The 23,739-nt window shown below is 39.8% G+C and overlaps 1 protein-coding gene across 4 annotated transcripts in view; it reads right to left on the minus strand.

Annotated features, from left to right (window-relative positions):
- The window catches only part of Lar (tyrosine-protein phosphatase Lar), a 210,652-nt gene that overhangs the window by 155,514 nt on the left and 31,399 nt on the right, over nt 1-23,739 (minus strand). For all 4 annotated transcript variants that reach the window (XM_066739193.1, XM_066739192.1, XM_066739191.1 and 1 more), the window contains exon 3: nt 8,589-8,729. In XM_066739193.1, coding sequence (XP_066595290.1) covers nt 8,589-8,649 — 61 coding nt within the window. In that variant the 5' untranslated portion in view covers nt 8,650-8,729. The remainder of the gene's footprint in view (nt 1-8,588; nt 8,730-23,739) is intronic.

The following is a 23,739-nucleotide window of genomic DNA, read 5'->3' on the forward strand; positions in this document are numbered from 1 at the left end:
GTCTACGAATCGTACAAAAAATTATGCGATAAAATTAAACGGCACGGACTCGCGCGTGTGTACGTGAAAAGACGAATTTGACGTCTCCGTTGTTGTGGGGAAACGCGTTTTTACTCGTATGTATGCAAAAAGAAAAAGGATATATTAGCCCTACCAGTCATTTCGTAAATTGGAAACATTAAACGATTGTAGTTGAAATTGAAGCAATTATCTCTCTATCTTACCAACTTTGAATAAAAACCGTATAAATACAAATCAGAATTAAATTTCAAGAGCCAAGGCCGATACTTTCAAACGAAACTAAGCTCGAGCTTTAGCTTAACACTGTCTAAATCTATAAAGTTCGCGTATAACATACTTTATAGATATTAGCCAGTTATAAGCTCGAGCTTAAGCTTATAAATTCGTTGAAAAATACCGACCAAAGTAAATGAGATATTTGTGTGTAGGCGCTAAACGCCATGTACAAATCGGTAGCAGTTCAGCTTTTATTCTCAAAATGTTGTGTACATGAACTAAACTCATTTTCATTGCTTTTGTGCTAGGCTACTAAAATCTCTCCACGCAATACCTCCTCTGGTGAAGTAATTAACAATAAAAACTATCAAGTACTTGTGTTTACACGAAACTGCTTTTATTTACCCCAAAAAGGCTACTGGAAAAGTGCGGCGTTATACCTTTAAATCAATTATCCTTACGGTACGAAATTTGAGAATATTGCAAACCTAATTAAAACGAGCAGAGGAAGGAAATACATTTTGTTAATTTACCAAGAGGCTATTAAAGATTCGTTATTTTATTTACACGCGTAATATCATTTATTATAGCGCTATAGCTGTGTAACAACGATTGAGATACGCGTCATAGCTATAGGTTCTTTTCTACCTTGACTATAAACGTTACCAATTATATACAGAGTCACATTATTAGAATAGATGTAGAACATCATTTGATTGTTTTTGCAACTCCAAGTGACTCAGTAATAATTGAATACGCGCATCTCGTGATTTAAAATGTACGTGCAATATGTCGACTGAAAAAAAAGTACAGTCCATATTTGAACGTTTTTCCTTCACGATAGCTGGTCGAATTTTTACTGCTCTGCATGAAAAAGAATTACGCTCTGGATTCTTGGAAAATGAAACGATATAAATGTTAATGTTTAAACTGTGACATCATTCAACGAGAGATGGAAAAAAGACATCTTTTGCGAGATGAGAGTGAAACATTTCAACTTGAACGAGGATTCATCGAACATTCATCATTATCGTAAGAGGTGCAGGTAATTTCTAGGTTTGAAAGCATGGAGCACAACCCGGATGGACAAGGAATGATATCTATCCGTATAGCGAGAGGAAGCGATTTCACCATTAGATCATTGACGAGTTTCGAAAGTTCTCTTTTTTTTGGACCCCATCGTATGTCAATTACAGAGAGCGTACGTACGCTAGTGCATGTCTGATGAGAGGAGAACTTACTGCGAACAGCGAATTGCACTTTGGCTATCCATAAATCGCGAACAAACAAAGTGAGTGCGATGAAAAGAGAAGGAAGAGGTGAAACATTGACAGAAAAAGGGCCACCGATACCCGATTAATGCGAGCGTGCAGTAAACTTCCCTTTTTTCTTTTTTATTTATTGAATTCCCCAATGGAACGATTTTTCACGCGATGCTAATCCATAAATATTGAGAGTTACTGCAACGATCAAACTGGCTGAGAAAATCCTGTTACAGATCACTTAAAACTGTGAATAATGGTAAAGCCGAAAACCATGCACGATAGATGAGAACATGACGAGTCCTTGAACTATTCGCGACGGTATGAAAAATCGCTTGGAAATTATTTTATCGTTCGGCGTGAGTGAAAAAGTTTTGATATAATTGAAGATAGGTTATATTTTGCTTAATTCTAAACGGTAATTACATTAAGAAAGTTGAGCAAGAGCTCGAGCTAAAGTCACCCCTAATTCTCGGTAACGATTCGTTCCTGTTTCCTCGTGCGAAATGAAATGCCCGGATGGAAGGCTGCTACGGGGCTAAGGCTTCGGCTCGTTCCCGAGGCGTTGCTTAACAAAAGCGACCCTCGCACGCTATGCTCTCTCTTCGCCTATATCAACTATATAGCCATATATATATATATACCGCCCTTCTAATACGCGACCCACGAAATAACGAGAAATTACTACGCCTATGGTGCTACCTTCATTTTCCTATTTCGACTCGCATTACAATTTATGACAAATGATTTATATGCTTTTCACGACTGGCCAAAGTTCAAATAATTCACCAAAAGCCCAAAAGTAAGTAAATAATGCAGAATAATAGTAGCAATGAAAACATTTACTGACGCAAAGATGATAAATGTGCATAGTTGTTTTATTGCTGTAAAAGAATAAAAGGAAAACGAGAGATGCGCGCCTTTATTGTTTTGGTGTGTGTTATTTCAAAATCTGCTCGATGTGTAGTTTCAAAACTAAGTGGATTTCGAAGGGTACGGTGTCTTGTCATCCCCCTCGTAGAAGGAGAAAAGATACTACCGTGCCACCCTATGGGGCAGGAGGGAGGAAGGGGAAGGGCTACCTTGAAATTGCCGTGAAGCTGGTAGATGTGAAGTAGCTAACAGGAAGATATCCAACGACCACAGGGTGGTGTGCTCGGAAAATCGACTTATGCGATAAAGCTGAAGAGGAATCAGAGATGAGCTTCGTGGGTAAGAGAAAAGAAAAGATTGAAAGTTAACCACAAACTCATGAAACTTTGACGAAGCGAGGATATGGCAAGTTTGCCATGAATCGATCGTGGCTCGTTTATTTTTCCTGAAAAGTCCCTCCCCTCTCCTCCCCCATTACACTCCCGTAGCAATTGCAAAGCTAGATTTAATAGCACGGATGAATACGTGTTTTCCCTTGTATACAATTGATTAGTATAATGGAATGGTATTTTGGAAAAGGGATTGGAGAAATCAGGCGGAAAAGTGGGATGCAGTTAATTGCCGCATTGGAGAATGGTGGTGCGATGACCAGGACTAATCCGACAGTCGAAGGGAAGTTCACAACAGTGGCGTAAATCCGAGAATGTTGCGGTTAAGCCCCTCTGCCCTCTGAACTAGTATGGAGCAACATCGGGATAAGCCCGACGACACTCGTTCTATTCGGTAAAAGCTCGGGCTACGGACGCTACGGTGCTGGCGAGAGAAGAAGCCTGTGCCTGGCTCGAGAAAGACTTGGATGAAGAAGAAAGAGGGGGTATAAGGCGACAAAGAGTGGGGATATAGCTTACGGAAGTTGAAACCCCGCAGTGAGAATCGTGCGATAACCTTCCTCGAGAGCAGCCATAAAATGGCACAAGTAACTTTTTTATTTTATCACCTTCGCGTTTCATAAAGCACTTCAATGCACTTCTTCTCACGTATGCACCAAATGTAAATAGATTAATGTATCAAGTAAAATACACTCTTAAGAATTTTATCGAAAGAAATACCTCTTTATGTACAGTGGTGGATTTTCTGCTAAGCTGTCACTATTAAGGTATCCGTAAATGAAGTTCTTGCAAGTTTTTTCCCCTTATTTCGATATATATCTAACTGTTTATTGGTTTCTCCGCGATCTATATATAAATATATATATATATATATATACACATTGTATTTCTTTATATTTATTTTCTATGGGAGAAGAGAATGTACGAGGGAAAGGCAGCGAAGCATGTAGTTGCGCTATTCTTATCACAACGTCATGCACGCGATATTTTTTCTTCGTACACATACGACAACACACAGAATTCCCATGCTTCTTCATGCATTTCGTTCTGCGCCAGTGCTCGCGTTCTGCGAGCTCGTCTGCTCTGTCAATTACTGATAAAAACAGCAATGGAACCCTCGAACGCGATCGGGCACGCTTGACGGCACAGCCAGCACGTAACGTGGGTGGCTAGAATGTAAATTATCATGTCTGCCAGGCCGATAAATAACGGTCTAGTCGGTCCAAAAAACGCCAAAAGTTCGCCTCATCTGCTTCATCGGCTTCGTCGTGTGCGTGGTGGGAAATGTGGGGAAGGGGGTGAAGCTGATGATCCCGAAGCAAGCAAGCGAGCAAGCGTCATTCGTTTAACGTCAAAAATGCCTCGCGTGTATCGATGGCGCGAAAACGAATTTACGTATACTGCTATGTATCACGATTTTTCGGGGAAATGTACCTAGGTTTCTCCCGGCCATTCTACCGTGTTTAGCGCAACCCTGCTTCTCGTAAAAACATTTCATTCTTTGCGCCACGTTGAGATTTTCCTTTGACCCGCCCCTCGCCATTTCCTCCTCAGTTTTTCCTTGGCTTTGCGAAAAGGCATCTGATTACCGCGAGAATCTCTTTTGCGTCCTCGTCTCATCCATGGAATATGATCGCATCTTATTCTCACTGCGAAGGAATTGTCCTCTCGGCCCGCTATACGTACTCCAGAGTCACCTCTCTTTTGATCACTGATAAAATATCTTTTTCGAGACTTACAAGTAAATCCTTTTCTTTATTCCATTTTCTCATCACGATTGTGCGTATTGTTCAGCTTTTTTTTTCTCAACCGAACTTGCACTTCACGTTCACCAGCAACGTCAGATTATTAAATAAACTCGCGCCACAAATGAACTTTGCAAACGATAAAAGGAAAGATGAATGTAAAAAGTGGATGAGCTTGGTGCTTTACCGAGGTCCGATTTAAATATTCAGCTCTTTGTATGAAGCAATCCTGCGGAAATAAGGCTGCCGCTAGGAAACTTAGGAGACCAGCAGATCTCCTGATTTGCATAAGGAAGGAAGAGAATCAAACAGCCCACTATCTTTTCTCTCTAGGGTAGACTAGGGTAAACTCGCACATATATGTTTTTATTTATTATTGATAAAATTTCAAAATCAATACCAAACGGAAGCTAGTATTGAGTCTACATGAGTGCATTTATATAAAGAAGTTTAAAAAATTATTCATTAAATCAGAAAACAATAAGAAAAATAACGAGAACAACTTAAAAACTATAAGGAAATACTTTATAAATAAACTTATAGATTTATTGTATTTTTTAATAATTTCAATAAAGAAAATAGAATAATAATTAATCAACACAACAATATAGACATCGATTACGCTGTATTCTCTCCTCTCCCAGCAAGCTTTCTGAACATGTTCGGATGGTTCAAGCGCATAATGAAATACAATGGAATATACAGTACAATACGATACAATGTAACACAAACTCGGCGCAGGTTCCAACTTGCCCTCAGACATATTATTTTATATTTGCTGCTGTAACTTAAAAATTAAAGAAAATCTGAAACCTCGACAATAATGCTTAATTTCGCAATAACAAAACGCATGCTAATGACATTTTTATGTTGCAGCTCGTATACGTTTTTAGTCTAGACAAAAACTAAAATGAAATCAAAATTTTACTCGCGAGCAGTGAGCAGAGCCTTCAAAGGGACGTAAAGTCAGGTTATTTCACTTTATGTACTATTTTTATACATCCCTGAGAAATTAGCATGTTCCAACTTACCTGTATATGTCCATCTATATAGTCCCGCAGTACTCTACTTATCCATTATAAATTCCGGAAATGTCTAATTACGGTGGAAATGATTGAGAGCGTCGTAAATTTTAAGACGAAAATTTAGGTAGACATATGGCTCTGGGAACATTATTATTCAAGCGAATTATTAAGAAAGAAATGTGCGAGAGATCCAAAAGTGGAGTAGTCGAGCGTTATATTATTAAAGCTCGTCAACCATCCTTGCTTAAGACACGGATGCTGCCAGAGAGAAATACACCGATATTAACTGGCTAGGAGGGGGTTTGCTTGTTTACGTGTGTGCGTGCGTGCGCGCGCCTGTGTGTGTGTGTGTGTGCGTCGAGCGAAGCACAGCAGGTTATGTCGGAAGTGACGCGTGATTTCTAAATATTTGTTGGCTGCGTCGAGACGAGTTACGTAGCGCATCTCCAGCAGAGGTATGGAGAGTGTTGTGACTCGGCTGCCATTTTCCGAAGCACGACATTCGGTAAGGGGTCTGCTGGGCAAAAAAGAGAGAGAAGCCGCTAAATAAAAAGCGAGGCAGTAGTGAAACGTGAAACTAGCGCGGCGCCACAGTAGCTTCTTTACCGTTCGATTCGAGTATACGTATATAGAGCAACGAAACTGGCTACACGGTAGTACGATGGTAGGAACAGAGAGGCTACTATACAAAACTCCTTTCGTGTAGGTGGGGGAGGAGGAGGAGTGGAAGAGGAGAGCCTCCGAGGAAATCTTCGTCGTCGACCCCAACGGTTCCCTCTCCATTACGTCCTAGACACGCTGCCTTGGTCGGAACTGATCTGCATTAACAATACATTCCCTTCTTACTGAGAACTCGCGTGTCCCTTCAGCTTGTCCCGTTGCCTTCAGCCTTTTTTTTGCCCATTCCCTAACAAACTCTCTTCTACTTCAATTTGCTTCCTAAATCAGCTTACTCGACCCTGTTATATTAATGGTTCTTCCGGCTGGTCTTTCTTACCCTTTCTCCAATTCCCATACACGCCACGAACCTTTTTATTGGCAATTCTTTTATATGCCAAATTTGTTAATAAAAAACAATCAATCAAACGCTACAGCTCCCACACTAGAACCATTAACAAAACCTCTCGTTTCACCGGACAGTTGAATTTACCAGAAAATTGATTACCGATAAAGTGACGCTATATTCTACTAATTGTTATTAGCCTCGTTAAAAAATATTGTTTAAACGGATAAAATAAAAATATTATATTTACGAGAGCAGAGAAAAAAAAATACGAGGAAGAAAGGACGGTAAAGCCTATAGAGGGAGATTCTAGTGAAAATTGGAATCTATGCTCTCGAGACTTTCATCGATTTGGATTAGCATTAAAGCAGCGCGCTATATTTGAAGTTACGAGCGTATTAGACGATCGATCGATGCGTTCAATAATTTACGGCCGTTCGATTTATCGTAGATTTCTGTCGCTGGATAAACGATCGGAGCTGCGCAATTGACTTCCTTACCTGAAGATTAGCTTTATTAGCTGTACGGTACTGTTGCACGCGTGACCACGCGCGCCATAAGACAGCCCCAATCGCATCGTAATTCGCAATGCAGCAGGATCCACCGAGTCTGCAGGATTATACATCGCTTTGCGATTAATCGACTGAAAAGCCGCCCGACGCTGTGCGCTGCAGAACTGTTTGGAAAAAGATTCATCGATCGATGATGCGCCCGCTGCTCGAGGCAGAGATCAATGAAGCTAATTAATTGGCTGTGGGCAAAGATCGTCGACGCAAGCAGTATAATAATCGCAGTTGATCGAATGCAAGTTGGCGCTCGTCGTGTCCACGTGACGAGGCCCACCAGGTACGTGACTCGTCAGTCGTGAGTCGAGTCAAAGTCGACGTCTCTCGTGGCGTATGCCATGCAGCACGCCGCTGCGAGCTTCCTCGTATGTACGCGAAGCTTTCGTGGCCCAATTATGCCAGCGGCTCTTCTTGCTCGGCACCATTGAATCGAGGCGCGCGCGCTTTCACGGTCGCTGCTTTCCGTTATACGTACAAAAGCTTGTAAACAAAGCGCGTTTCAACGCGGCCTTTTTATTACGAGCCGTTTCGTACGCAGTTCGTTTTTAACGACGTATGCCGCGCGCTAAATCGACAACGTATACACTAAAACTAAACTCGTACGAGGTTCCACGGGTCAAGCCCAGTGGGTCAGCGCGTGATATCGCGCGATACGGGTTTCATCGCCTTTCACGACGATCGTTATTCGAACGCTCGACGAGCTTGAAGCACGCGTTACTCCCTCCACCCCGCCCACCCGCGGCGGACCTTTTTAAACCTACCGCGACAAGTTTTCCCACCGCCCTCCTTGATAGATCGCACCATTCTCAACACGTTTTGCCATTCACAAAGCGTCGGTTTACAAATCTGCCGCTTCCATTAACGTTCCGGTCGTTAATGCTCCAACTTTTTAAAGCTCGAATAAAGCTCCGCGCTTCTTTCCCCGCAAGCAGCTCCCAGTCACCTTCTTACATCATTCTTTCTTCGCCCGCAGCGCCCGGACGCCGAGGAAAAACTCTCCGCTTGCTTCAAGCTCGCCTCTCGTCCTCGTAACGGACCATCCCCGATACCGACGAGTGACGCGCTCTACCACGACGAAACTTAAATATTAAATCATATTTCATCCAACGCGCGAGCCACGATTACGGACATTTTCAAGCGACGGATAAACAGTCCTTCGAGCGTCTTTTCGTATATAGAAGAAACCAAGAGCTGGTATAATGTGAAAAATAATATATAAAAAGTGTCCGTAATCATCGATGGTTTCTCGCGTTGCGAATTGGATCAATGCTCGGACTCTTCTCATCGAGACACGCTCTGGCCACGAGAGACAACTGTAACGAACGAGTGTTCACTGAGTGTTCACAATGGTCCGAAAGATTGTCTGCTTTGGATAATTGTCACACGCACCATCGTCTTTTGAAAGGTCCGTGGTTCCAGGCGCACGACGGTTCTCGAGGAAGAGTCTCGTGTTTGCATGATCGCACTAATATTTGGTCGATTACTCACCACCATTCTGCGCGATAATCGGGTCGATCGCCACCAACAGGACGAGGAAGATAGGAGTCATATTGACAATCCTCTCTCCCGTCTTCCCTCGGTCACCCGTGATCTCACTGCACACTCAACACCACCGTCGTAGTCAGCCACCTATGAAGAAAACAAATCACCTTCGTCATAACATACCACAAAATACATTCACTCGACAGACTCCGCTGACGAAGACGTCGACGTCGTAGTCGTCGTCGCCGTGGCACTCGCCGTTGACGTTGACTAAACGCTTGCAAAACAAATATTGAGCTAAGTCAACATCCACGGTGCAGAGAAGAACGGGGGCTGAGGCTGGGACTGGGGGGACTAGCTGAAATCTCTTTTCTCTCCCTTGCCTCCTTCGAGGATATATATACCCACTGAACCATGCAACCACTCAACAACACTACGACAGATTTCGGACAAATACAGGAGACGGGTAACACACTGACGTTATTTCTTCAATCTTCAAACGCGCTTTATCTCTATACACGAGTATCCTTAATGATCATCTCTCTCTCTCTCTCTCTCTCTCTCTCTCGTGCTACGTGTAAAAAAATAATTTCCCTTTCAATCCAGTCACAAGTAAGTACTGTAAACGCCTACGCCAATAGCAGTGAGCGTATACGTGTTTACACTCACGCACTGCTTCCCAATTATGAAACGGGTGCATTTAACGTGCATTGAAACGTATTTGATCTACATCGCAGTCTGCCAAAGCAAACTTAAAAATATCGTTGGAAGAGCGGCATTAATTATTCCGAAGGCTTATTCGTATGCCTCTGTCGGACTGGCAGTATCCCATTTGCTTCGTGAAACATGCGCCTTCGAGGGCAACAAAACGATAGAACCAATTTTCGGAAAAGATGTCATTGGGCCACTATTCGCAAAAAACTTGGCTCCATTTATTTCCCCAGGGACGAGCTTGCATCTAGCCCTTGCCACTGCACGCCTCGCTATATCTCCATGTTGCTTCACTTTAGAGGTGGATTTCAAGTAATACTAATGAGCTGCGCCGTTTCGCATACACTGACGATGAAATGCAGATACGCGTTATCCTCGCAAACGAATACAGCGTTTTATTATTCTCATTGTTGCAACATTGTGCCATTCACATCGCCACAAATACAAATTGTAGATCCTAACAGCCAGGGACAATTATTTCGCTCGTGGAAAAAGAAGACTGCGATTTTTATAACGGAAAAATATCACCTTTCTTCAGAGAATATTGCTCAAGTATCTTCTTCCCCCGTTGCTATGTACACAATGCAAAATTTCTCTCATCGGATGTGAAAATGTTTCCAAGCGATAGGTGCCAATTATGTTCAAGGATGTTCCGAATTAATTCGATCGGCGATGGCCAATGTGACGTGCATTTGTAGGATTGTGCATTTTGGACAGCTTGCCGAAGATATCTCCTAATGACGCTTCATTCTCAACGTTTCCAACTGGCATTTATCTCGACTCTTTCTTTCTGTGATTCCACGACCATCCCATATTTCGGCGAGGCTTCTACTAGAGGATCATCACTTGGGGGATCCGGGCTACGCCGGTATTCGTAGATATATATCACCACGTGTCGGCTAGGATGAGGCCAGGTCCGATTTTGGGATGGCTCAAACTCGCGTTAGATACATCCGTTAGCTAGTTGCATCTGTTCCTCTTCATTTTCCTCCAACTTCCGTAAGGTCAGACTTTTCATTCTTTTTCTACCAGGCGCCTGCCTTTTAACACTCCCCTCACACCTCCCCGCTGTTTCGTTCACTTTTCTCAGCGACGAGCTAGTTTCTCCTTCTTCTTTTTTTCAGCAACACGGCTAATGGGCTGCGCACCATAACGGCCAGCGAAAACTCTGAGCTGAAGCTTCTTTTTTTTTGTTGCCCGGCCACGGCCTTTCTGCTGCCACGAGATTAGAAGGTGCCGATGCTGCCGCCGCTTCACGCCCACACTTTTACTCGTTTCGCCTCGTTCAGGCCACTACGCAAGCTTTTCTCAAAATGCTGTTAAAACTTTGCTAACTTGTCCACAGAAATCCACGGTCATTCGAGTAATTCTCTCGGTAGCTACGTCTTATGCAAATTAACGTGCGAGTCGGTTCGAATAATAGCTTGGAGAAATACTTTTCCTCTCGAGGCATTCGGCGTTGCACGAAACGGATCGAAGCTCTCTCCGCGCTATTTGGACTAAATCATTGCTCAAGATTTTCTTTTCTATATTCGCCTATATCTTAAAGCTATTTCCCCTCTCTCTCACTCTTGGCGAATAATATTTCTCGGTTATACGGAGGTGAAATTAAAGTGGGGACGTTTGTCATGCATTGCGAGAGACGTTTGCACTTTGGGATATTTGATATCTTCTCTTTGCCAGCGCCTTCCGTTGAAATTATTCCATGCTCTCGAATGCACTTTGAATGTCCAAAATGTGGAGCTATCGCCAATTCAATTTAACGACGGTCTTTGTAAGGAGATACGAAATGAATGAGAGGGGGGTGTATAAAGAGCCGCGCGAGATCTCGTTAAATGCAAGCCGAACGGTTTTCACTTTGTGCAAATCCGAGTTTGGTCGCGAAATACTTGGCGAAGATGTGCGCGGCGTGAGGGTAGTTTTCTGAACGCGCGCTGTGGCCTGACTGACTCACCCCATACCCCCCCGGCAGCCCCTGCCATCCCGCCACCTTCCCCGCGCAGGCGCCGCGTCTCAACCCCCCTCCGCTTTTCCACTCTTCTTCCTTATCCTTACGCTTACCTACGAATTTGCGCCAGGAGAGATTTCATGGTTATCGAAAAATTGCTTCATTTTCAAACGGTTCTTTCCCAACGCGCTGCCTGTTTCACCTATCACCGTTATTCGCAAGCTACACAAACATTCCTTTCCAAATTCACCCTTTCCTGCAAAATTCTGCCTGAAATCCTATTGATTCTCCACAAAAAATTTCTTCTTTATTCGACTTTCTCAAACTTTTCGTGTTTTTTCTTGAGTATACTCGATGCTTTAAATCCAGCAAGCTCTCTTGATTGCGTTCAGAAATTTTTATATTTTATTTTCCATGTGGAATATATTTCTGCTGGCATTGTTTCAATGGTATTGTTGCGAGATTTATATTCTGAAATTGGTGAATTGAATATGGACGAAAATGAAGTGGTCGAAAATGACCAAGACGAAAGAAATGGAGGACGACAGGTGAGCTGTGAGAGATGAAAGAACGTTGGGCGGGGGGGGGGGGGCGTGCAGGAGGAGGGGGGGGGGGTAAATGGTGAGCTCGAGTAGGGATGATTTCGACGTTGGTTTAAAAGCGACGCATGCGTCCAGCGTTAACGGGAGGTGTCCGGGGTGAGCCGTCGTAGTCGTATCGCAGTTTCTGACTTGATGTTTGTCCGCGTGGTACTCCCAGGGATGACTGTGTTCGTAGTGGTTACGAGGATGCCGCAGACACCCGGAGGAGCCAGATGCCAATCGAGAGTTCGAGAGAGAGAGAGAGGGGAAAAAAATAATTGGGAACATTTTGATAGATAACGAAATCGAGATAAAATGCTGATCGTATTTTTAGATTTGAAAGGAGCGCTAGCTGTCAAGGCTTCCAGAAAAATAAAGAAATTAAGGAAAAGAATAGAGGGGGTGGAAAGATCATTTCTTATTTTGATCTCCGCCGTTTGAATCCCTGTGTTAGCCGTGTCTCGATATACGTTCTTTGCGTTTCTTCCTCTCTTCTTGATCTTCTTCTTATTCTTCGGTGAAAACTTGGAAGCAGCTTCGTTCGAGCGCGGAATCCAGGGACCCCTGGGAGTACAGCAGACATCGACGTGGGAAAAAGACTCCTCGGGACCGTTCTTCCTTCAACGGTAAGTGCTCAGTGCTCAGGTGCAACTTCCTTTATGTTTATATGTGACCACGTGTGTATAATCGGCCGCCTATTCTTTCTATTTTCCAGCTAGTTTTCTATCAATTTTTTATCAATATCTCACAACTTCATAGATATGATGGAAAAGACGAAAAGTTTGTTCTCCTCCTGCAACCTTTTTATCCGGCTGCCCCATCCCCTTTGCATTCAACTTCCTCTTACTACGCCTCTGCAAAGTGTCTTTAAACTTTTCATTTAATATTTTAATAATAATGAAGAATGGAGCAACGGGGGCCGAATAGGAATTGAGCATAGGATACGCGATACTGGCAAAAGTAGACGTGAAAGTTGACACTTTAAAATACGTAAGATAATTTTGTCACGGGCAATCTTCTTATTCTAGGAAATGAGAAGGGAGCGTAAAATGGGATAGTGTGCTTCGGTATAATGCAGAGTCATTATCTGCGAAAAAAAGTGACTCTCAATTAATTATGCCGCGTAATTGATCGATATTTATGATATAGTACCGTAGGAGCGATCTATTTCGTTTCATTTTACATCCCTTTCTCTTTTCCCTCTAATTATCGCAGTTTTGTTCGGATGTTCGTTGTTCACCGCAAGAACAGTGCTCATCCTCCAAATATATTTAACGTACATTAATATGAATTTACTCCATATTAAATTCTTGATTCATTATACCTAACTTTAACGTGCATACGATTGTTTTAACACTGTATCATCGGCAACCGCTTCGCGCGGTTGAAATCTGCAACGAGTTTTTATTGCGCGCTTTTTTACGAGGGCACGCTATCTTGGCGCTAATTTATTACATCGAAATGTGGGCATATTCGGAAGTGGAACGAAACTTTGGAAAAATTCCACATAAAGTTATTAGTGGCAAACAAGAGTTTCTTTGAGGCTCGCGATAAGACGTAAATGCTAAAAACGCTTCCCGTGTACAAAAGTTGCCGAAACGAGAAATCTTTAAGATGCACTGTCTACGTAAATATTGGCAGCCATTCTTCATCAACTCCTCTCTCTTCGTACCTCCGCTAAGACTACCTGCCCTAGCTCTTCCTGGTAATTTTTGAAATTAATTTTAAATTTATAATCAAAGCGTAACGACGAGCTATAAATTTTCTACGAGAGAATTTATTCCCATATTTTTAACATTTACCAACTTGCTTAGCACTTAAATTAAAAGTAATTTGAAATTTCAAACGGCGTCGCATACGTGCCAAACGAAGGAACGTTAATCTAGAAATATATACGAGGCTATTAAAATTGTCCTTTTCTGCGAACAGAAAGAGGTAAATAAGAAAAAAGGTGCAGCCAAACCAAAGCGTATATTTCTAGGATGAGGGACGCGCTCTTACAAAGTAGATAATAATAAAGAATTGCTGGACACGCATAACTTAATTTCATATTATGATAATAAGTGAGCTGCGTTGGAAGATAAATCCCTCGTTTGCGTCTCCCTTTCCCTTTTTGCTCTTCTGCTTCAAACAAAAGATAACAATTGAAATGAGAATGGCCAATGGGTGGTAGAGGCTCTCGAAAGAATTCTTAAATTAGAATAAAAGGATTATATAGCGCGAAGGGAGAGAAAATTGAGAGATGAGAAAAGAGATATAGCTACATTTGCCCATCAATTTCAATTAATAATTTAATAGTAATCAACAGTAAAGGATTGGAGAACGTGAACTATATTGAATAACGATATCATTACAGTTTAAAAGGATGGCTTTACTATACCAACTGCTGGAAACTTATAATTTCAGTCTAACGCACTCTCCAAGATGCAACTCAGTGGAAATTAAATTTAATACTAATCAATAAGCGTAACCGCATATTATAGCATAAATATTTTACTATTAATCATAATCGCTATATAGTTTCCGATGAATAATGAGCAACAATAATTGCAAGGACAATTAAAGAGATCTGCGCGATTCAAGGGAAATTTTCCATTCTATCTAATTCAATTATTATTGTTCTTCGAGGTTACGTATTTGGAAGCTACGGTACCTATATCTTCTCTCCAAAGTATATTTCAGCCAATTAATCATAAATCTCGTTTGCTTATCGCGGTAACAGAATTCCCTTCTTTCTGCTCGCGAAGCAGTAGTAAAATTCTTCCCCGATAGTTTCGTAATATTTAAAGAACTCGTGGACGTTTCTTGCTTATTCATTATGCAGAAAGATTTTTAGCATTTGTAAAACCTGAAGACAAAAGTGTTAACCATTGATTCTCGAGCGGAAAACTTTTTCCTATTATCGTGAGATTAACGCAACGACCAAGACACGGAAAATAGCTGGGAAAAAAGGAATGAATGTAGAGCTAGAGGGGGGTACAGTACACAAGCATGGAAAACGCTGCGGGACAATCGTACATCGCGTATAGTGGGACGACTTATGAATAAACATTTTGCGCGACCAGCCGGCGGAAAATTACTCGTGGAAATGCTACGCGACCTCTAACCATCTTCGCTCCTTTCTTCATTTACCTTTCCCTCCTATCGTATTATGAATCTATCTTTGCGCTTCCCTTTTAAAAAAATGCAGTTAATGCGATTTTGGGATAATCCCTCTCCCCGTATAAGTCCTAAATGTTTTGTGTCGTTATTATTAAATTCTGTTGAATTACGAGAAACATAAAGTAAATAATGCAATCGCAGGGAGCTGAAATAAAACTGAATAATAGCGAGAAGCATTGGTTTGTAGGCACAATTTCAAATTGTATGAAGTCCAATCCTATTTGAGAAAACAAGATTAAACACTGATAATGGCTTTTACACTATAAGCAGTTTAATGGAAACGAACGCGGCTGTAATCACAGTAATAATGCATTAGGCAGAAAATATTTTATTTACACAAAGCGAGTTAATTAATTTGTTCAAATTTATTCAGTAATTTCCCGACTTTTAGAATCACCACACCGAGTCAGCAAAGATCCTTTTTATCGGTCTCTTTTCTTTCTGACCCTCGATCGTTCGTCTTTAATGGTCTGGCTCACGAAAGCAGTTAAAAATCAAGACTTACTTAAGCACGGAACCACTTTGATTCCCGCAAAACACGTGGCTAACGATAAAAGGACGACTATTCAAATTATACAACCGAGGTTAGTCCGCCTTTGTTCGAGAACCGGCTATAAGATCAAATCACTCTCTTTCAAAGGATTTAAATCTACGATTGAGTATGAATAGTAAACAGAGCAAGTTTTACTATGTTTTCTTCCACGTTTATTTTCAATCTAAATACGAAGAGTTCAAGTTTGATTTCGGACAGAAGCATATCGAGCGTTATAGAAAAGGGTCAAATGTGTGATACATGCATATCGAATATATACTTTCACTCCCTAATGCAAATCCAGGATACAACGCCCTTTCTCACATCAGCGACATTGATTTATTTCTCGCGGTGACACGTTACAGCCGAACCACATGAAATGAACAGACAAGTTATCGCCACGTATATATTTTGATGAGTTATATCCCTTCATATTGACGCGCAATTGGCGTAAAGAGATCTTTTCGGGGAAAGTGTGCTGGTGTTGAGTAAAAAAGAAAAGCTGATTTTGCGGCGTGCAAGATGGAAGGCAGATGGTAACGAATCCCTTTTTCTGAGAGTACTTAGGATGGCGCGTCGAAAACGATGAGGCGCCGCCTGGCACGCCGGTACGTCAGGATCCGATCTCAAAGGCACCGTAGGAAAATTTTCGTGAAAAGGAAAAATCTGTAACCCGACGAGGGTTCTGCAGGGAATCCAATTGTCAGAGCCAAAAGGACGAGAGAGAACTGCCGTAGCGTGGATTGGACTTGAAACCGAAAAGGGAAGAGACGTATGTACGATGTAAAATCGTTTGGTTTTCAACAGACCCGAATTACTCCTTTTTTTACCCCCCATGCACGTATATCCATTCACGATTTTCGCAAAATTCCTCTGCAAACGTATTAATTGGGAGTTTTTCCCGGATATTCTACATCATCGAATATTTTCGCCGTTGCTTATGGAAAGTATACTAGATTCAGTTTCGAATGGTTGGATACATTCGGATGACAATAACTGGCATCAAACGAGAACGGTGAAATCTGCTGAGAAAAGCACAGGCATTAGCTTCGTGACTGAATTTCAGTCACGAGAAGCAAATATTACGTGTGTACAGAGAGCGAAGCAAGCTTTTCTATACGAGTACAATCGTATAGGCTCACGTGCGTGAATTAAGTGTACGTAATCTGTCGGAGGTGAGGCTACGTACAGTCAAGCAAGCAGCACATTATTTGCTTAAGCCGAAAGAATCAGCCAACTGTAGATACCGGAACGCTCTTTCTATATATCCATTATACGTTCTTCTCCTCCAAACGATTTGTTAAATGCACAAAAAATATTCATACAATAATTGCACGAATCTGAAATCGTTCTTATGCAGCGCCATTTTTATTCCCACTTTTAATTAGAGTCTTCTCCCTTCCTCTCTCTCTCTCTCTCTCCCTCCCTCTCCCTTCACCCATAAGAGCTCCAATTATTGGTAGCTTCAAGCTCATTGGTCTGCTGGCTCTTCTTCAATTGTATTTAGCGTCGGGTTTCTTTTTGTTCGTTTCATTAGTAACTCTCATTCATTGGATTCTTCGTAAACATAGAAACGAGTGGGAACGAGCAAGTGTAAGCAGACAGGGCCGTTACATGTTAACGAATGCTTTTAATCTAGTTTAGATAGAATCATCCCTCTCTTTCCTCTCCGTTTATCCCTGATACACATGCGATCAACGGGCGTGACTACGTGTTTCTGTATTGGAAAGCCGCACTGTATCCTATATACATGTGCAGTATATACATATAGGAAAGGAAAACGAATTTGGCCGCGAGTGAATGAAGCCAAAACGGCAGTTCCTCGCTTCGACTTTAACACCGTGCCCCCACGTCCGCGTCGATTCTCCAGACAGCCTTCATTTAGATTTCCGTTTGTAAATTCCCCGGAGATTGATGCGTGGGTAAATGATTATTCGATGCATTATTAACAGCATTAGCTATTCTCATTTGCCGCTCTTATACAATTTGCATCAGTCCTAGGAAATTTACTCATCGTTATCGGTTATCATATATATATATATATTTCTTCCCCTTATTTACTTGCATTAAAATTTGCTATTTCTCGCACACACACACACACACACAACAAGTGTTATCAATATCGTGACCATTGGGCATTGGCGAGACCTCAAACTATTTAAATTGGATTGGAAATTTCATCCACTGCCTTATCCGTTGTGACAGCTACTATAACTATCGCATCGAGAATGCATTATTCAACGACTTAGAACGGACGTCGAACTTATTCGAATACAATTCGCGTTTATCGAATTTTTATACATTGCAGAAGCGGGTATATTTCAAATCACATTATCCATCATACAAACGTGCGCGCCTTAAGCGGATTTTCTTTTTCAATTTACAAATTAATGTGTTTTAATATCTGAAAATGAAAAGTTCGTCTCTATTCATGAGAGCTTTCCTTCTTCCATAGACACGATAAAGTGTGGCATAATTGATCACGATCGATAATGTGAATTCTAAGTAGCCTGAGATGAACAATGCCGGCCAATAATAATACTTGGCATCTTAGCATTCAGAAACTTGATATCGGTCGAGCGATAACGTCGTATTATTAAATTCTCTTCTTGCTTAATTACGTATAATTATGTCAATCATTTCACTTTTAACTGGTTGTTGAAGCTGAAGAAGAAATGAAAGTCTGAATGAAGTTTTGTCGATTTTGCAGAAACATCGCAGAGAGGAGCACTAAGTCTAAGTAAAACATAAGGATAGTTTCGTAAGCTGAGCGTCCGTCGTCATGAATCTGGATGAGGAGACACAAATCTAATATCCGTTAAGCATTTAATAATCTTGATGGCAAAATATTTGAAAGCGAAGATCAAAGAGGCGTAAGAAGCTGCTATGCAAACGTCTGCCATATCGAGAGAATATTCTACTTATCTTTGCTGCTGCTGCTGCTACTACCACTACCACGACTGTATACCAAGTCTACTACTACTTATGCAGTCTCTATTTTTGAATTTCACATGGTAGAAGTAAGGGGGGAGAGAGAAAGAGGGAGAGAGAGAGAGAGATCGAAATAAGTCTCCTCGCCTTCCATCGTTCTTTCTCTCTTTTGTATTCGATTGTGCTTCCACTTCAGTTTTCACAGTTTTCCCTTAGGGACTTGCAGTCCCTATACCATGTACCTCCACTGACCCATCTCGTTCACTCATCTTAACACGTCTGTCGTAACAAGACCTGATAACAATGCTCTCGCCTTGCCTTTGTTGTGAAATTCTTTGCTAGACCTGGCTTTGTGTACTTGTCATCTGTATTAATTAAAAGTTTTCAAGGCTCCTCATGCTCGCCTTTAGGGCCGAGTATACAGTCAATGTCAATTCTGCTTTACGCTAGGAATGATGCGCTTTAACACTTATCACTGCCTGCCTACACTTAGTCATTTCTCCCGTAAACTCAATTGTCGTTTTTTATATCCCTTCATTATTTTCGTATTACTAAATTACTTCAAAGAATACAACATACAATCACCTGCGTATTTTTATCCGTGGTTCCAATCTTTTTTAATTCTTAATTTAACTTTTTATGATTTATGCATGATTAAATCAGCTTTTAAATTGACGGATAAGCCGTAGGCTTGTGATGAAAACATGACTTTATGTCAGAGAGATTTTTTCTCTGTCCTCTGACGCAGCACCGCTTGTCCCGGTTATTCCACTGTACAAATATTTTCTACAGCTCTTAATTTGTTAATAACAAAAATAAAACTTCAAAACGTAGGCTTATACGCCAAAGCGATGGAAAAATATTATTTGTATTTTCACATTTGTTTTCTTTTATCTACATTTTGCATTCATTTTATTTGCTTTAACGCTAACGCTGAAGGTCCATTAGTATGTAGCGGTAATCGAGCAAATCAAAAGAGTTTTCATACACTCGCTGTACTACAAAATTGTAACAACAATATGTGATTAAATTTTTATTTATTCCAATAGTTTGATGCTCTTCTATTTACGTTTCACAAGACTTTATAGATAATACGTCATTTATACATACTATCTAGTCAAGTTATTAGTTTTCCAATTCTATTTTGTTTCTATTAACCCTTATCTAGTGACGTGTGATTACACGATGTCCAAGATGACGAATCTGCAAATTGTATTCATTGATATATACGCAATACGAATGATTTTCTAATGGATAGAAGGAATGTTATTAGTGTATAATTCATCGCGTCAAATATCAAAACTAATTTAAGTAAACTCAGAGAAAGAAGTATATGGCATCCTGGTCTTGTTGATCTAGCCTAAGCAGGATACGTCTGTTTATCGGGCGCTGGAGTTTATATCAAATTGCCGTAACACTCTTTCCCTAAGACCTTGACATTTTTTTATTCTACCGGAGCTCAATTCGCACCGTAAAGCAGGATCAATTTAACCGTTTCAGAAAAGAAAGTGATAAAATCACAAACCTCGGATAAGCATGAAACTTCCCAGGATAACTTTATTTATTTAAGGCGCGTCTAAATAAAACATATATACAGATGCTTGTGTCACATATTCTATTAATAAATAAAACATTTTATTGTCATGATGATTGATGCAAGTAATGTTCCTTTTACCTTAGAATTTTCGAAAGTGTATCGGTTTCTATTTTTACGTAACATCTTCGTTTTAGAGATTCACCAACGTTATAACCAAAGTTACACGCTGCCTATAATATAATACTATATGTAAATTATTTCTCGTATAGCAGCAACGGATTATCTTTTCTTACTGAAAATGATTGTATTCACGATAAGTTACAGCCACTGCAGTAGTTTCCCCAAGAATGTTTTGTAGCATGCACCCCCTCCCTCTTAATCCTCCCTCTCTAAATCTATTTCTCTCTCTCTCTTTCTTACTTCCTCCCAAACATCCTATCCCCTGCCTTACAGTCACTTCCATTATTAAGATGAAAATAATTTTTGCAGAAATGAGAGTTTCCATTATTTTGTTTGTGTTTGCAAATTTGTAAAAGTTTGTATGGCACTAATGACTATAAGTTTCTTATCAAACTCAATGAAATTAATTGCAAATCTTTCGTAAACGAAATTAAAGTCAAGCAGAGAGTAGAACGTATTTGATAACAAGCAGCCATATCACCATACTGGCTACGAGAAATTATTATCTCGAGGGCTGAGTTATTGCTGGTGCGCTTCACTATTTACCACAGTCGCTTATTCACAGATGTATATGCTGGTGTACCTCGCGACAACTTGGCTAGATTAACAGACGCGATTAATATTAAACTTTATTAAGACGTGGGTCAATTCGAATAGCAGAAAAAAGTTATTCAAATGTATAGAAATAGACTGTATGTGTGTTAAAACAAGTCTGCTAACAAGAAAAATTGAAATGCTTTCTGAAATAATTAAACATATATACACCAAATCGATGACACCAGTTGGTTCATGAGATCATTGACCGTATTATACAGGCTGAAGTGTCTCGAGAAGTTTTCCGATATCAGTTACTTCTTTTGCGACTTCAAGATTCAACGTATAGATGAATATTGCTGAACGTAAAGAGAAATCTTACAGATTATTTCGCTGCGAAAATAGGATTTGAAAAAATGTTGTTATCAAAAGAATCATTAGATAAAGCTGCTTGGTAAAGGCTGCACATTGTGTATTTTCAATGGCTTATTTTACATTTACTTAGCGGTACACGTATTATAAGTAATAAAAGTACGTTAGTATTGTTTCGATAAGCATAGCTGATATTTACGACTATCGAAAATCAGCAACGATATATGGTTTCATATTTTACGACGCTTTTATTGTAAATGAAATGATTATTGGCTGAAAACTCGAGAACGATAGATCATTCGAACAATGCAGTTGTAAAAAAGTGATACTCAAATAAAATGATACATTTCTGCAACTCTGCTTCAAAATCTCCGTAAGATTTATTCGTCTTCTTAATTTTCTTTTTAGTTACGCGTTTGAGAAATAATCGTTAGAATCATCGGAATTCACGGTTTTCATGTTATTAGTAATTTTACTAGTTAAAATGTGGGAGAGGAAAGAGGAAGGATGACTAAAAAGAAAAAAGCGGTTATTATAATTCTGAAGAATATTATCCTGGGACGAGAAGTCCGCGAATTTAGCGGGAAAAGGACATCAGCGTTGAGAAGCACAAAAAAGAAGAAAAATGAAATAGCAAGAAGCTGCAACTTTGGCGTTCGCTAGGACATGCTGCGGTGCAGCAACCAGGTAGACGTAAAGAATTCATGAAAGGTAAATCATTTCCTTCACAGGCCGCTCATGGTGCTAGCAAACTTCTCAGCGGGTATTTCGGTAGCGGAGGATTTTTAATGTGTTGTAACATTTTATAAGAAAACTAATATATTACTCTGACAGTAATTAAACATGTATCTTATTGAGGATTGGGCTTACTTTGAAAACTTTTATATTAGTCCAGTATCAGCTATCATATATAAAGAAGGACTTGTAAAAGTTTTATTGAACTTTAATTTAGTTGCAATTCCAAAAATTATATCTTTCGAAATTTTATTACATTGAATTGACGAGGAGACGGAATATTTTCATTAAAATATACGTACAAAGCTCAAGGGTTAAAAGTTATGTGAACATGCAGTTTAACTGTTATTAAAAATATATATTCATAATTTTCAAAACATTAAGCTGATTTTGCTATAAAAAATTTCAGGGGTTCCCCTTGAAACTTCTTTCGTTGTTTATCATTAAATTCAATTATATAATGCGAAAGTTTAGTAATGAAAGTTAATTCGATAATGTTAAAATTTAGGGTATTTAGATTTTTTAGATATTTTCATCTACGCTTACGTTTAGTTAGCAATTACTCAGAATATTATAAGGACTGAGGAGTGAGGGGCTCAGCTTCGATCCCCTACAAGTCCTTGCAAGTCACTATGTTCCCTGATGTATATTCCTGCGAGCCTTCGAGAGTAGCTATACAGCACATAGATATTAGAGCGTGTCCACCACTATTTGCTGGACAAAACTCAGGTCATAGGCTAAACTATGTCAGACAACCATTGTTTCGTGTGTATTCCAACGTTCTAGAATTAGGTTTCAACTATGAACTTTTCCTTTACTTGAATTTTATAGTAGATATCAATCAAAGAGATTCTAAGGAACGCCCTGTATTATTTGTTTTTTATTATTTAGAAAAATTGATTTCGTTTTAAGAAATAACAAACATTTATTTATAGGACTCAAAATACATGTTGATAATTTTTAGCAAGTAATTAACAGCGAAAGTTGTTCAACAACTTACAGCATGAACAAGTTTTAAAATATGTTTTATAGTGTAAAAATAACATGAACATTTATTTGTATTTTTAACAACGGGATATTATACATTAATTATATTTTTTTTGTTTACTCTCGTCGTCATAGTTCCACGCTTTACCATGCGTTATCATCCGTTTTTCTTTATGTTTCGCAACTCTTGAAAATATTTTAAAATAAGACAATTTTGGGTTTCCAATTCGTGTTTGAGGTGGCAACGTAAAGTTTTTTCTAAAAACGACACATTTCATTCAAAACAAGACATATAGTCAGATTATGTAAAGAGTGAAAGCTCGCTGTTGAATAATGCTTTTAGAACGATAGAAATCTATAAATTTATTCAAACGTTAGTCGTGAAATATCGGATACAGTATTGAATAGCAGAGTGAACAATGACTTTTGAAATGCACACTTTTTCATGGCCTTAATTTAGTTACATTTCTCTCTATCATTAATATTGTTACGATTTTTTCAATGGAAAGATTTTAATTTCTCTATATATTTTGATTTCTCACAGATTTTTCTTCTATACATTTCTCGAGGAAACTAACGGTTTAGATCGGAAGTGAGGTTTGCAACACATCGTTTTGCTAGGATTTATACGTCACGACAGCCTGTTGCTCACGAACTAGTATAACCACGAAGCTTTTATAGTTAGGTTTATTCCGTGATAAATGATAAATCGTTCTCAAAAAGTTTAGAGATAATTAATTATCCTTAGGCCTTGTGTAATTTATAAAATTTATCGATCTGTACATTTTTCTTGGTATTCCTGGTCATTTATTTTTGTGTAAGAACGTAAATCTCTCTTCAACTCTTATTTCATACATTATAGCGCTACAGGTATGTGCAGAATATATCAATATTAACCCGTTTATTCTGTGTTCAAATTGGAACACTACAAGCAGATTATCTTTGCA

This window comes from Prorops nasuta, unplaced genomic scaffold (genome assembly GCF_024137725.1).
Source record: "Prorops nasuta isolate Cenicafe-Biocafe unplaced genomic scaffold, Cenicafe_Pnas_1.2 PNAS00019, whole genome shotgun sequence".
NCBI lineage: Eukaryota > Metazoa > Arthropoda > Insecta > Hymenoptera > Bethylidae > Prorops > Prorops nasuta.